This window comes from Nicrophorus vespilloides, unplaced genomic scaffold (genome assembly GCF_001412225.1).
Source record: "Nicrophorus vespilloides isolate i.1.1-1 unplaced genomic scaffold, Nicve_v1.0, whole genome shotgun sequence".
NCBI classification, from domain to species: Eukaryota; Metazoa; Arthropoda; class Insecta; order Coleoptera; family Silphidae; genus Nicrophorus; species Nicrophorus vespilloides.
The window spans coordinates 242,093-258,189 of record NW_017096087.1 but is presented as its reverse complement, the minus strand read 5'-3'; the positions used below and the strand labels follow the sequence as shown (position 1 = coordinate 258,189).

Genomic DNA, 16,097 nt, shown 5'->3' with positions numbered 1-16,097 from the left:
TTTAGATTTTCGTATTGGATTCAGCACTTTCCAATTCATTTTTTGTTCTTGTTGTATTTTTAAGGAAACTATAAAACTTCTCTCATTTTTAATGCTTAAAGGAAACAAATACAAAATGAATACAGTACAGTTTGTAGAAATGTTTATTTATTAACTATTTTAATTAAATTAAACGGAAACTAAATTCAACAATATAATTTTTTATTAATATCTTTATTTCATTTATTTATTTTTTTCATCAACAATTACTAGCGTGCACCGTCATATAAAATACGTGTGTTACGTAACGCATCGCATACTCACTACCTATTATATATATTATGTATAAAAAACATCTGAAATTGTACTAAATAAAAAAATATATTAATAATTAGTATCATTACAATTGCAATAAAATTATGGTTTCACGTTTGGCTTTGGCATTGCTGTTTTGCATTATTGTTTGTTTGTTTGTATTTATCTGTTGGTTTTGTGAATCTGTTTTGCGTGATTTACGTAATTTTATTATACAGCAACGCGAGTACGGAGACTCATGGCAAGTGCGATCGATCATCAGTCCTTCTTGTTGGTGAGGTGGATGTACTTGGTGGACCTCTTCTTCGACCAGATGCAACCGTTCAACTTCTCGCCGACGGTGTAGAGGGCCAACGAGAGTGCGAGCAGCGACAGGAAGAAAACGATACGAAGCGGCATATTGAGCACATCGAGGACGGGGTAGACCCACATGTTTGTGTAGGCGTGGATCACGTGTATCCACACCAAATAGACGAGCATGAAGACGGTGAGGACGCTGTAACCAATCTTCTTGGGTGGATACCTCGCCTGCGAGATGAACATCTCGATCAGGATGAAGACCATGATGTTGGTGTGCACGCATTGGTTCAGCCACCATGGGAAGTATTGGTCGACGGCGCGCGGCAACACCAGCTCCCTATCCACGAAGTAGATTGCCCAGAAGGTGAGGCCGACGAAGAAGGAAATGGGGAAGGCCAAGCATGTTTGCAGCTAAAAGTAAAGATGTTAAAGCAACGGACGATCAATGCATTATTGCAGATTACTCACGTAATCCTTGAACTTTTGCAAACAGCCCTCATGTCCTTTCGTCTTCTGCTTGCAGCCGAGGATGTCGTTCAAGAAACAGACGCTGAAGAAGAAGGCTTGCAGCACCTGCAAATGAAATCATCAAATTAGAATAGATTGACACTGATGAACTCGCTATTGTCCGCTACTTATGTAATTTCCTGCCTGCTGCGTATCAACGAGTTTACACTATAATTTTACATGCGCAAAGTACATGACGTTAATTCGCATATTTCCTAACAACTCAAATGAAACCAATCATTAAAAATATAGCAATTATGTATCTCTGAGCACACAACAACATATCAAAATATACTACAAATCCTTCGTTCTCAGAAACATATTTTTAAAGCAACTTTGATAATCGATTACAAACAAACTGCGATAGTTACAAATCTCTGTAAAGACTCATTAGAAAGCCTGAATATTTATTTTTAATTTGAGTATTAATTTATATTTGTGCTACGTGTGACAATGAAAATACACGGTAAAACATTAAGCTTCATTTTTCAACTTTCACAATTTACGGTTTAAAAAGCTACATAACTTTGAGTAAAATCATATTTTTAAAGCATTATACACAAGCTAGCTTCAAAAGTTTTTTTTTTAATAATTGAATCACATTTTTTAATGCAAAAATTAAAATTTTATTTTTAGTAAATATTTTCACACTTCAATTGTTAATATTTAACTGTAGATTTTTACTAACAAACTGTGAAATGAAATTTTGAACTCTTCTTTAGTGAAATCATATATTTTCAAACTTAAATTGTTAAAATTTTTACACAAAAACAGCATTAATTTAATTCTTTTAATTGTTTATCAAATTAATTAATTTACTAGAAATAATCCATAAATTAAGTTGATAAAATCACCAATTTTTTATACTTTTACTGATATTTCATTTCTGCTTTTAATGAATGAAAAGCTACAAAACTTTGAGTAAAGTCATATTTTTATAGCAATATACACAAGCTAGCTTCAAAAGTTTCTTTTAATAACTGAATCACATTTTTTAATGCAAAAATTAAAATTTTATTTTTAGTAAATATTTTCACATTTCAATTGTTCAATATTTACATTTCACATTTTCAATATTTAACTGTAGATTTTTGCTAACAAAATGTGAAATGAAATTTTGAACTCTTCTTTAGTGAAATCATATATTTTCACACTTAAATTGTTAAAAATTTTACACAAAACAGCATTAATTTAATTCTTTATCAAATTAATTAATTTACTACACATAATCCATAAATTAAGTTGATAAAATCACCAATTTTTTATACTTTTACTGAAATTTCATTTCTGCTTTTAAGATACAAATTTAGCATTAATTTACATTATGTAATGAATGAAATAAACATGATATGACGTCTGCATTCCCCCAGACACATCCTATTTATAATTCATAAAATTATCTCGAATTTCGTAAAGCCGACGCGATAAGAACAATCTAAATATAAGAGGTTTATTTTGATTGCAGTTTATCAACAAATTCATTTCGTATTTTTATACATCTTAATTAAGAAGTGGACCGTACTAAAAATAAAACAAATAAGTATAAACAAAAACAACAGCACAGATAAGATAAGTAGAATTTAATGGAAACATTTACAACAGAAACAACATTAATAAATGATTTATGAAATCAATATTTGTTTGTTTGCAGCGCTTTTTCTCTATTAACAAATGTTTTATTTAACAATTTAAAAGAAAGAAAATATCTTTATAGAATCGAATTTGGCAAGTTAAAATTTTAGAAATTTAATAAAAAATATTTTCAAACTGATTTTACAATTACTAAGAGTAAATTTAGAGAGAATTTAATTCAAAGCATTCAATGTAATTCAATTGAAGAGAAGGAGACAACAGCAGGAAACGTGGAGAGAGCTCCTGTTCACGCATGGACAACGATGAATATGCAAAGTGGAACGTCGTCTGTTGTATTTTGACCGTTCGAAACGAATGCAAAATCAATACTCAAATATATAATATCCAGTCCGACCCTGGACAGTCGGATCCATAAATGCGAATGAGCAAATAATAGGGAGTAAAATGAAAATGATTATTTGTCTGATGCACCACAGCTTATACATAATTCAGATTGAAATCGATTAAGTAGAATATTTTTAGAAGAATTTAAATGCCAGCAGCAATTGAAGCTATAATTGAATTCTGCGGGTTGCATATGTAATTACCGAAGCACTCCGGGATGGATTAATCGAGTTGATGAAGCGAGTAAAACCCTGCGGGATTTGGGAAGGCGAAATTGTCTCTCACCCCATCCTCTTCAGCAATTGTGTTCAAGAGATATCTTAATTAAAGTTTCGCAAATCTGAGACGATTACTCGTTAAAGTATGCTTCATGGATATAGCTAAAACTAATTAATTTGTACTTTAATTAATCTAAATTTACGTGCTTTATAGAAATACGTCCAGAATTATAGTAAAGTTATAACATGTTGACTTAACTCTATTTTGACTAAGTATAACCTCAAATATTTACGTCAATAACAAACTTTAAACACCAATACATGTTGTAATCATTCTTGAAGTAATTTAGTGATATTGTGGCATAGTTTAAAAATTAAATTGCGAGTTTAAGCTTTTAAAGTTTGCAACAGACAGTAGCAGACAAACCGATTTGCGCCTTCCTTAACGTGTTAATTATTAATAAAAGACAATAGCGACATCTGTGATTGAAATATAGCAGTAATAACTTTATAAAACTTGTTTAAAATTTTAAACAAACGTTATTTCTATAGAAACTCATTATTAAATGAAACAATTGTTTATATGTCAAGTAATTAATGTAGTGATAAAAATAGTGTCGCTATCAAATAAAATATTTAACACTTATTTCATCGAGTAAATATATTGATATAAAAAAAAACACCTGTTTCTTAATTGTTGATTAAGGCATTAATTGACGAACGCATGAAACATGTCCTGGCGATTAGTGTGAAGGTTGTGTGTTTCACTATTCGCAGCAATTTGCCTTACTAAACGTGAATTGTAATGCGAATGCATCGAGTAAGATTGCAAATAAGAAAACGTAAATTTTTCCATGCGCCTCGCGGATGCAGCAACATTCATTGCGATGATTCATAAATATGCAAGTACAATTGATGACATAACATCAGATGCAGCAATGGAAAACAAAACAAAAACAAAACTGAAGCTAAAACAAAACAAACATCGATTGGAAATTCGTCTCGGATTACGCAATTCCGATTTGCGGAAAGATCTGATTTCATTGCGACTTTCTAAAGTTTACACAGGCACAATCAATCACGTTGTGAAATTGAAGCTACACAAATATTTTATTTACAAAAAAAATCTTTAATTTAGTTTTGTATTTCGTGACATTGTCCACAAATAATAATTTAAAACGTTAAAGACGTCAAATATCTTACGTTAAAGTATGCGTAAATTACGTCACAATATCACAATTGCTTCAAGAATGATTAAAACATGTATTGGCGTGTAAAGTTTGTATTTGACGTAACATATTTGAGGTTATACTTAGTCAAAATCAGTGGCGTGCATAGGGAATAAACTATGACCCACTGGTGGGTCATGGCGTCGTCAACGTGTTAAAACGTCGTTTCCCAACATATTTTTTTTTTAAACTTTGACGCAATGTCTGAACTATAATTTTGCGATCCAATAGGTTGAGAAACGCTGATTTAAAGTATTGTTTTACCATTATTTTACTTAAATATGCAAATTAGGAACATTTTCAAATAAGTCTACAATAATAAATTAGAAACTTTAATTGGTCTATTGGCATAATTGTGCTTCACAGTATGTTAAATAGAAATGTTTCATTTATATATTAAAATCGTGGTTAAAATATTATCGACAAAAGCAAAATGAAAAACTTTATTTATTTATTTGCAAGTCAACGTATTTTGTTTACGATAGAATAAGCAAACTTCGAAACGTCCAATAATACAATTCCATATGTGCAAGTTATGTGCGATTGACCCCCTTTGACATTCCAGCTGTGATAAAACGGTTTATCACAAAGTGACCTTCGTCGTTGATTACAGCAGTTAACGTTCTTTAACCACAGTGTGCAATTGTTACATTTTCAAATGGAAAAATACAAAAAAAAGTTTATATACAAAAATACAGTTCGCGCAGAGTTTCATCGATTTGTCTTGAATAAATAATATAGATCGTTACTTATTCAATAACTGGTATTTTTATAAATGAAGAATCAATGATAATAGCTACATTCATTAACAAATACAGTAGAAATACTCGTATAATGAAACATTTTCAAAAATATAATATAATATGTGTACACAAGTTTTAAAAATGATGTAGAAGGCGCGCAATCCGGGACTTCTCATCGTCACTCGTTATGCGAAACGTCGCTCGTTAAACGAGTCATTTTTCTTACAATCCATTTTGCTCGTTAATATAAAAAAAAACAAATTTAAGTGAAAGTAGTTTCTAAAAATTATTAGTAATAATTACAAATACAGTAGAATTTTTTTAAATTATAAAATTGATTTGCTTTTCTTCAAAATAATGAATATTTTGTTAAAAGCACATTGAAGCAATAATTATTCTAAATTAATTATTCAAGAGTTCTCTTTACAAATCATTCTACTTCGATTTATACAAACGTTTAATAAAACGTATTTGTACTCAATTCACTATTCAGTTAGAAAACTTAAATACATACATTATAGCATTTATTGGAAGTTTTCTGTTCTAATTGGACAAATACAAATAATTTTCTCAAATTATATCTTATATAATTGTTTAGATTAAATATTTAATACTAGTTTTCACTTCTAATTAACAAGAAACTTTAAACGAATATTCTAGAGTCCATTTAGTCTAAGTTGGTAGAATGGTTAAATAATGCATATTTTTATTGATTTAGATTGGAAAACTTGCCGCAAATTAAATATTATGTCTCATTTCTTGTAATACTATCAATTCCGTTTATAAACCGCAAATGAAAGATCAAAGTACATTACTCAATACCATCAGTCATTAATAATTGATTTGATCGTTTCGAATGCAACGAATAATCGTTTTGTAAACTTGTTTATTACAAATATAAAGCATGATAAATTAGTTTAAAAGGATTACACTAAATATTATGAAACTTTCAATTCTTGTTTTCTAATGAACAAATAACGAAAAATAAAAATATTAGTAAATTTTGAAAATCTGTATAACTTTATAAAATTTCTTAATATTTTATATAAATTTTAATGAAAAAAATTACGCATTCAATTGTAAAGTATTAGTAAATTATGACAATCTGTGTACGGTTTTTATTATAACCGTTTAATATTCGTCCTAAATAAAAGTAAGTAGTTAAGACTTAAGTATATTGGACTTTTGAAGTAGCTGGTATAATTCTGAAAAACTAATTAAAATTAATGTTAATTATAGCTTATAATTGTATTTGTAAGTTAATTAGCAACTTGGTTTAATTGATTATTATTACTAATCTAATAAAAAGCTTCTGAAGTATAGGCGTCCTCTGAGTTCAAAGTTCAAGAGAAATTATTTTAAATATTAATGGTTTAATCAATAATATTGGATTAGGATATCTTTGAAGTTTAAGTAATTATTAATAAAAAAAATAATTTGTGTGTTAAGTTATATGAGATTAAGGTTAAAGACAGGATAAAAAAAATATCGAACCTCATCCCAGTAGGTCAAAAACTTGAGTTTGTTGGTGTTTCCGAATGCTTTCCCCATGGGATGAACGTGGACGGGGACGTTAACGTAGAACCAGTCATAGTAAGCACTAAACCAGAAGTGGAGGGCGGCAATCAGATGGAAAGCCGGTCGCAGCATTTTCAAAAATCTTTGCACAAATTGTATCAAAGCTATCGGATAGCTTCTTAGGTCGTCGAATGTTTTGATCACAAAAGTTTAGTTTTTATTGTTTCGTAGCAGCGAGGAACGCGAACGACGACTGCCAAACGAATCCCGACGATTCTCTGGGATTGGTCCGAACCTGACTGTTATTGCTGCGTGATGCGCCGCAAGCCCCGAAAACAGAGCCGCACATCCATCGCCGCCGACGTCCTGCCCCTCCGCATTTTATTAATAATCGCACATCACGATCATCAACAACTAGAGCCTATCTCCACTTTTTCATGAATACACAGCACGCGATTCAAAACCTCACTACTTCAGCAATTGCGACTTTAGTAATTGTAGATGATTAGTAAAGTTTACAAAAAATAGAAGAAAAGTATATTGCTAATATCAAAACTGTATGTAAAACACTGGTTTGATGTAAATGTCAGAAAAGCTACGCCGACGCCAAAATTTAGTACGCGACGCTACCGTCGTCCTTCCCTAGGGGAGGATTTTTCTCTTGCGTGACGTAATACCGTTCTTTCTTCCCCCATCGACTATGACCAGTGATGAATCAGCAAGGTAACTTCGTGTACAAAATTTGTATTCGCTTTGCTTATTTATCCTCGTCGCGTTTTCAAATAATCGTTGATATTTGAAAATGTCAATGGTAATTGCACCTCAGTAGAAAACAGATGGCGATTGTTGTTCGTGCCAACATTACTTCATACAATGACTTAAAAAATATTTAGTTTAGGGCGTAAACTAGTTAATTAAAGTTATTAATATTGTCAGAGAAATATTTGAAATTTTGGCTAAAAAATAAGATGATTTTGTTATATAACTGCTTTCATTTACGACAGCAATCAAAGAAACTAAATTTGGTGACATAATATTTAAGTTGGTACATATTTTAGACCTATTAAATGAGCTATAATGCCATTTCAATCTATTGTGATCATTTGAACTACTTGTTTATATTTTGTAATTATAGTTGTTAATTTATTGAAACTATAATCTAATTAATTATCCTTTTACAATTAATACAATATTAACATTTTTCTTCCATTAATTAGTAATTCTCTTGATTCCAATTTGATTTATGTATAAAAATTCCTCAAAAGTAGAGGAGTAATTATTTTTAAATTTAAATAAAAAAAGCCACTCAGAATGTTCCACTATCCTTCACTATACTTCCGAAGAAGTAAAGCGAACGGTCATCGATGAAGATCCAGATTCGTAAGAATCCAGAGCTTCTGCCTCACGCTCAGATAGCAGAACTACGACTCGTCATCGTGGTTTGTATACATGTCACATTTGTGATATGTGTTGTGAAGATACACTACAGAAATGATCCTGTGAAGTATGATCTTAAAAAATTTAGCGATCAATAGGTTTTTGGACGTCGAAAATTTTCATCTGTTACACTGAGAGGCTGCTAAAGCGACATCTACCGTAGCTACTCTAAACTTCCATTGAGATAAGTTATGCAACCAACATGGAAGGTTACACTTTAATTACCTAATCAACAAACCTGTTTCAATTTGTACAACTTAGTCGTGATAACGAATACATTGTAAACTGTAATTAATAGATAATTAATTACAATTGCTTTTTTTGGAATTAAACAATATAAATTAACATTTTCCATTCTCATTTGCATTCGTCAAATTTTCTATTAAAGTTTTACAATAAAATTTCAATTTGAAATTTTCAACTGAAAGAGACTACAGAACTTCTGTAAATCAATATCCAATTATTTTTTTGAGTTAAACAATATAAATTAACATTTTCCATTCAACATTTCTTTTAAATTGTAAGAAAAAATGAGACTATAGCTCTTCTTTAGATCAATATCCAAGGTATAAACTGAATAAAAAAAATATATTAATTCCATTCGCATTGATCAACTTTTCTATTAAGTCAACAAAAAAGTCCAATTATCGTAAGTCTATTTGATGATTGTAAGACAATGCTTATTTTGTATTGAACGTAAAGTGTATCAAATTTCGTTCTCAATATGACAAAGTAATCAAATATTTACCTCGTTTCAAATTACAAGCATTAACAAATTGAATGTTAGTTTGCAAGATCAAATATATTGTGAACATTAATAAGAAAGACGATAATTTTCAGGTATACAAAACAATATTAATAGTAATTAATAAGAAACTTGCAACAATTCGAATATTTATGTAATTATGACATTGGTCACGTGGTATAATTACATACACGCACTCTACGATTGCATCATGTGAAACGTAATACGAAACTCAGGTTTAATTAAAAGTAAATTTATTTTCGAGCAGTAAAAACTTTATATTTGACATATATAAAATTAAAAAAGAAACATTTTTATCATTCAATATTACTAGAAATAAATCTAATATTATTACTTAATACATATTTATTGAATAAACTACTTTGTTTGGATTTTGTTTGATTTGCACTTGATTATACAATGTAATAATTTGAACTTCGTTCCTTTATCAAGATATTGATGCCAAAATATACGGTTGCATAATACAAATAGATAAAGAACACTCGATAAGATTGTGTTTTTCTAAATTCTTATCCAATTGTAAACTTATATTTTAGAATACACGTACTTCTAAGTACTATTATTACCTTGAGTGTCTACTATTAAGAAAGAGTCTGAGAATGACAACAACAACAACAAAGAGTTTAATAAGAAAACAAAGCGAAAGGAAATGATATTAATTTCTTGTAGTTTGTTCATGTGGAAATAAAATCGGTATTATTTTATTTATAAATGAAATCATTCTCAAAGTTAATGTTTCAATTAATTCTCAAAGAGATTTTCACAAATAATTCATATATTTCATCATTTGCAAATAAAATATTACGTTTTATTACTCATATGAAACGTCATTTTTCTATTACGTGTATGTGGAAAAAATTGTGACTAATTAACAACAACAGTAACAGTAACAACAACAAAAAAGATTTAACAATGTTAAAGATATTGAGATGTAAAACTCTGATGGTTTTTCTTTCGTTTGCTTACTTTAATTGCCATAATTTAAAGGTAAATACTCCTAAATTAAGGTGTATACGCTTATATGGACATAACTTATTAGATAGTAAAGTTTTGTTGACTAATTGTGAATTGAATGAAAACACAATGTAAGAGAATTGTAATCACTTTTATTTATTTTTTTTATTAAGTAATTAAATAATTTACAATTAATGGAATATTCCCATTATGTACGAATTATAATATCAAATAGGTAAATATAATTATTATAAAATGTTATGTAATGTTTGTTCTGTGAAATAAGTTGTGTTATTCAAATTCTTAGTGTGTGAATGTAGGCAACCCGACTTGCTGAAGGTAATTTTAGAGTATTTTCGTTGGATTTATAATAACGAATTTCTGTAATCGAAAGTAATGAAGATGGGTTTAAAATGCTCGAAATTGTCGAAAATATAAGTAATTAATTAATTGTTGATGTACAATGAAGGAATGTAGGAGCATTCTCAAACGAAATCGATCCGGGTGTTTTTGGTCAAGGTTATAAAAGTAAAGAGAATAAATAAAATAAATAAAGATAAGAAATAAAGGCATTCACTCACCAAATTCCAGACGGTCAGGTACTTGAGTTTGCCCCGCGCAAATTCGATGTCGGGTTTGGTCGACAGATGCCTGAGATTGACGTAGGTGTAATCATACCAAAAACTGAAGGCGTCGTGAGCGAACGCTGCCAGATGGAACAGAGTTCTCAACGACATCATCTGTTACTTTTCCTCTAAACTCTCCAAAAGCAAATCTCAAACTACCTGTGACGGTTGCGACAACAATAACAAAACAAAAGTGTAAAATAAAGGCGAGATAAGATCACACATGCGCACACTCTAATGATTCCAATTAGATTGAAGCGAGAATTACAGAGAGACAACTCTAGTAAAGAATGAGTGTGTAGAAAACTAGGAAGCGACTGATGCTGCGCTTTTCCAAAACTGGTTGAGAGAGCTTTTCCACGGCGACTGGCGCATCTAATAAACCTTCCGTTCCGATTTCGTGGGTCGACGGACCACGATGGAACTAACACGTGTGCGTAACAAAAGGAAGTTTCGTCGTGCGGCGTGGCGTTTCTGACGTCCTTTTTAGCGCGTTCCATCCATCGCAATTGAGACCACAATAGCTACTGAATAGGATAATTGACGATGCCAACGCCTCTCTCCTGCCAAGTGTGAATTTGCTTTTCTTTAAAGGACTCGATAATCGCTATTCAGGACGCAATCCATCCGACAAAGAGAGATCACCATAAGAACAGACACTGTTCGACCTCGACGAACACTTCGAATATAAGACAACAACAAACAATATTTAAAAAACAACATTCTAAATCTTCAATCTAACCAGATTACAAAATATAATAATACTGAAAAGAAAGCTGAAAGTCTCACCTTTTCAACGAGCCCACTGACAGCTTTCTGTTGTCATACGTTCGTCTGCTACGAGCTGTCAAAAGTGACGTTTCTGAAAATGCCACCACATTATTTTCAAGACAACCACACATGATAGTTATGTAATTCAATAGGAATAATGCTATGTAGCAGGGTTTCCCAATTTTTTGCTGCAACGGAACACTTCGTAAATCCTGAAATTTTCACGGAACACTTTGTTGTTTTTGTAATATAACATAACAAAACATGAGAAAAACCATTCATTATTTAGTNTGCATCTTCGTACTGTCGCCGAGTCGCCTGCTATGAGCTGTAGAATTGAATTGGATTTACCAAAAAAAAAAGGATTTTCGTTAATAACTCGAAAAGTAATAAACTTTTTAAGATTTTATTGCACAATCAGATGCACGCAAACGTTGCGCAACTTTTTATTGTAACAAAAGTTACGTAACAGAGAAATGACGTTTTTTCGATTTTTTCAGTGAATTTCTAGACAATTCCTTAAGATAATGACATCATCGACCACTCTTATGAAAGCTGAATGTCTCACCTTTCCAACGAGCCTTCGTGTTGTCATGTAGTCGCCTGCTATGAGATGTAGAAATTGAAAAAACAGAGAAACGACGTTTTTTTTTGACAAAGTCTATAGTTTTTCGTGAATTTCTCAACAACCCCTTAAGATAATTACATCATCGATCACTCTTATGAAAGATGAATGTCTCACCTTTCCGACTTTTTGATGTCTTCAGTTTTTAGTTAATTATTCGAGAACTGCTAAAGATAATTCCATCACCTTATATTTAAATTAAAGCTGGAAGTCTCGCCTTTCCAACGAACTCACTGACAGCTTTCTGATACGAGCTGTCAAAATTGACGTAGTTTTTCAGGATAACCACGCAGTATATTTACGTAATTCGACATGAAACATACTTTTTAGACTGCCACCTTTTGAATGAGCAATATGGAACGATTCTCTAGCATCTGAAAATTACCGAAAATTTTGTCCAATTGTCAAATTGGATTTTGTGAAAATCAGTTTGATTGAAAAAAAAAAGGTTTTTCGTTAATAACTAGTAAACTTTTTTATGATTTTATAACATAATCAGGTAAGCGTTACGCAACTCGTTGCATAACGTACGTTGCGATCCAACGTGTTTTTCATGTCTTCAGTTTTTAGTGAATTAATCGAGAACCGCTACACATAATTTCATCACCTTATACTCAAATTAAAGCTGAAAGTGTCACTTTTCTAACGACACAGATTTGTCATCAGTTCATCTGCTACGAGATATCAAATTTCAGGATGCCAACGCAGGATAATTACATAATTCAACAAGAATCGTAACCTGGAGACGGTTATATTTCGAATGAGCCCTCTGAAACAATTGTAGCATTTTGATAGTTCCTGAAAATTACAGAAGAACACATTTGATTTTAAATTGTTGTTTCGTAATTATCACAAAACAAAAATGAAAATTATCTTCAAATAGAATCTTGGAAAATCCACTCACACTGCATAAATAACCGCAGAAGAAGAGCGAATTGGAACGGTTAACCTCGATATTCGTCGTCTGAAACACAAATCTAGATAATGCTGATAGCGCAATAAAAATTATAAAGGAACGAAAAGAAAAGAAAAATGCGTCGAAAAGAGAAAATCCAGTGCAAAGTAAAGAAAAAAGAAGAAATATCGGACAGGTGAAGACGTATAATAAGATTATTTCTTTTATTATTATTATTCGGATGAGGTTCTTTTTCTGCTGTCGCCGTTGTTTTCAGGTATGAAATCGTAAATTGCCACGAGACTAAAAGAGAAATCACGAAAAAAAAAACTGGTTCAGAGCTGTTCACTCCAAGTCTCACTTTATTATTATTAAATTGAATGCAAAAAAAAATCTTCCACTTTTACGACGATATTAACTATATTTTCTGTTGTTGCCGCACCAATTTCAGTTTCGTTTACTTTTTTTCTTATGCATCTGCCTTCAACAATTTAATTTAAAACATCTACAATTTCAGATTTTATTCAATTATTTTTTTTTTACAAATTCACTCGCAATTCTTTTAAATGAATTTTAAATTACAAGAATTTATTGATTCAACTCCTAAAGTAAAATTTCAAGACACATATTTTAGAAATATTAATATATTAATTAATAGGTGAAGTAAAAAGTTCCGAGCGTTTTTCGTTACATGGCTTTAGTGAGCAATATCCTACGATGCAACGTATACATCGTGACGTTACATCTTATCATTCTATACTGCTATTTAAACGCTTTAAGAAATGTTAGAGCGTTCCAAAATGGAGGTAAAAAAATGAAAAAATCGATATATTTTTCTGTACCACTACGACTAAGGAGAAAAGCAGAGCAGGCGGCTAAAAATATTTGTGTTGTTTATGGACCCAATACAGCATCTAATGCAACAGTAAAGCGTTGGTTCCAACGCTTCAGTTCTGGTAATATGGACGTCGAAGATGAGACATTTCTGGTAGACCAATCGTCGAAAATGTTGTTAAAATCATGGAAATCGTCGAGTTGGACCTGCAAGTGAGCATTTATTCCATTGTCCAGGAACTAAAGATTATCCAGAAAACCGTTCGGAACATTTGCACAAGGCTGGTCTCACGAAGAAGCTAAAAGTATGGGACAAAACGCTCAGAACTTTTTACTTCACCCAATATAATTAATTTAGAATTTAATAAGTTGTTAATATCAAGTTTACTGTATTACTTTTAATAAAATACTTCATGAATTCTAATTTGAATTAATTCAATGTGATATTAAAGTTAAGTTTATAGTTTAAAATGAATTTATTACATTGAGCTATGGAATAAAAATACAATGTTTCAAATTAATTTCTATGTTATATAATTGATTATAATTTTAACATTTCCTAAAACCAAACGTACAAATACGGAACGAAACAACAAGCATTTCCATCCGATTTAGGCGTTACGTAAAGAGCACGTCTCCAATACGTAATTTATATGCCTTAAGCTGAAAGGAAATGAGCGGTTTTCCTCGTATCGAAATTAATAAAAACTTATTGTTAAGCTAATGTCTATAGACTGGTGGTGTAGCTTGATTGTCTACGGCAACATTCGTATTGAATCAGTAATAAGCCTGACTTAAACGCAATGTTATGCAAAGAATAACGATGGACATTTACAGTATTCCAGATAGTCGATGACACACTTTAAAATGTATCCTATTTATACACATATACGCGCATTGTGAGCAACGGAAAGAAATCGACGACGTTTGAAATTGATTGCGTTTAGTTTCTCTGCGATAATAGAAAGAAAAAAAATCTATTGGAAATCTTCGGTATTATTTATCATGCGAAACCTACTTCTATGCAGTTTGATGAATGCGTTTTTATGATTAGCGGACAAAGAAGTTGATCGCATGAAATTATGATACACCGTTATAATATATTGTTACAAAAAGCAACAACATATAGAGAGCGTATAGATTGCGAAACTTATCGTATGTCAATATTTTATCGGTTAAATGTATTTATGTTTTGCCTCATATCTAAATTACTTTCAGTTGTTATCAAAATGTTGTATTTATTAACAATGAGTTTGTATATTAATTAATATTTTTAAATGCGTTTGTGGACAAGAAATAATATTTTTCCATTTAAATTATTTAATCAAAACAAAAATACGTAAAAAATGGAAATTTAACTACCTTTAAACTAATTTTTATTCTTAGTCTATACCAGTGGTCGGAAAATTTATTATCCAAAAAGCCAAATATGAACATTACAACAATTTTAAACAAAATTTGCTTGTTTATTAAACTTTTATTACACTAAATAAAACTAAATTTCATACTTAATAAATATTTGTGTCAGAGCCGCACTTAAGGAGCCAAAAAGCCACATGCGGAGCCGCACTTTGCCGACCACTGGTCTATACAAACATAGATTTAGATCAGTGATTCTCAAAGTGTGGGTCGCGTAAAATGGTAACAAAAAATTAATGACAGATCAATCCTAGTTGTATTTCCACACCTACTCATTCTTCGGGATGTCGCAGAAACTTTTTATGCCCAAAAAGTTTGAGAATCACTGATTTAGATTATGATTAATAAAAACAAAATATTTTTTTCAATCAATTGAACTAAATCAAAAAATTCAATATTTGTTTTCAATGCAATTTCTGTATTTTTATTAAATTACTCAATTTGCACTTATTTTTATCAATATACAAATATTATTTTTTTAAACTTTTCATTTTGTATCGAAGTGACACTTTTATTTCGATATACAGTGGAACCTCGCTTAACGAAATATTCGTATAGTGAAACATATTCAAAAATACCCATAATATGTGTTAAAAATGATGTAGAAGTCGCGCAATCCGGGACTTCTCTTGTCATCGTCACTCGTCATGCGAAACGTCGCTCGTTAAACGAGTCATTTTTGCTCGTTAAACGACTCATTTTTGCTCGTTAAGCGAAATGATCGTTATGCGAGGTTCCACTGTAAATACAAACAAAAGTAAACGTACAAATGCTTAGGACAAAACAAAAATGGCAGATTTATAGTTTATAACCATAGAAACAAAATCATTAAATATTAGTTGATCTGTCAAATCAAATTTGTCATTGACAGACTGTCAAATATGTTAATACTTTAACAATTTATTTGATTACATAATTATCGAAATATTCACAAATTATACTTCAACTTATAGATTTAATTAATATGCATTGAATTGCATTAAT

General features: G+C 30.8%; 1 protein-coding gene across 2 annotated transcripts; it reads right to left on the bottom strand.

Annotated features, from left to right (window-relative positions):
• Nucleotides 1-237: 237 nt before the first annotated feature.
• LOC108569466 (androgen-induced gene 1 protein-like) lies at nt 238-11,119 on the bottom strand. Of its 2 annotated transcripts, none has more exons than XM_017931024.1 (3): nt 10,525-11,119; nt 1,063-1,167; nt 238-1,005 (listed from the first exon to the last, which is right to left on the bottom strand). In XM_017931024.1, the coding sequence occupies exons 1-3, from the start codon at nt 10,681-10,683 to the stop codon at nt 553-555; spliced, it is 717 nt and encodes a 238-aa protein (XP_017786513.1). In that variant the 5' UTR covers nt 10,684-11,119; the 3' UTR covers nt 238-552. The 2 variants fall into 2 exon arrangements, with proteins under 2 accessions (XP_017786513.1, XP_017786514.1); XM_017931025.1 differs by lacking the exon at nt 10,525-11,119 and adding an exon at nt 6,763-7,106.
• Between the last annotated feature and the right edge of the window lie 4,978 nt (nt 11,120-16,097).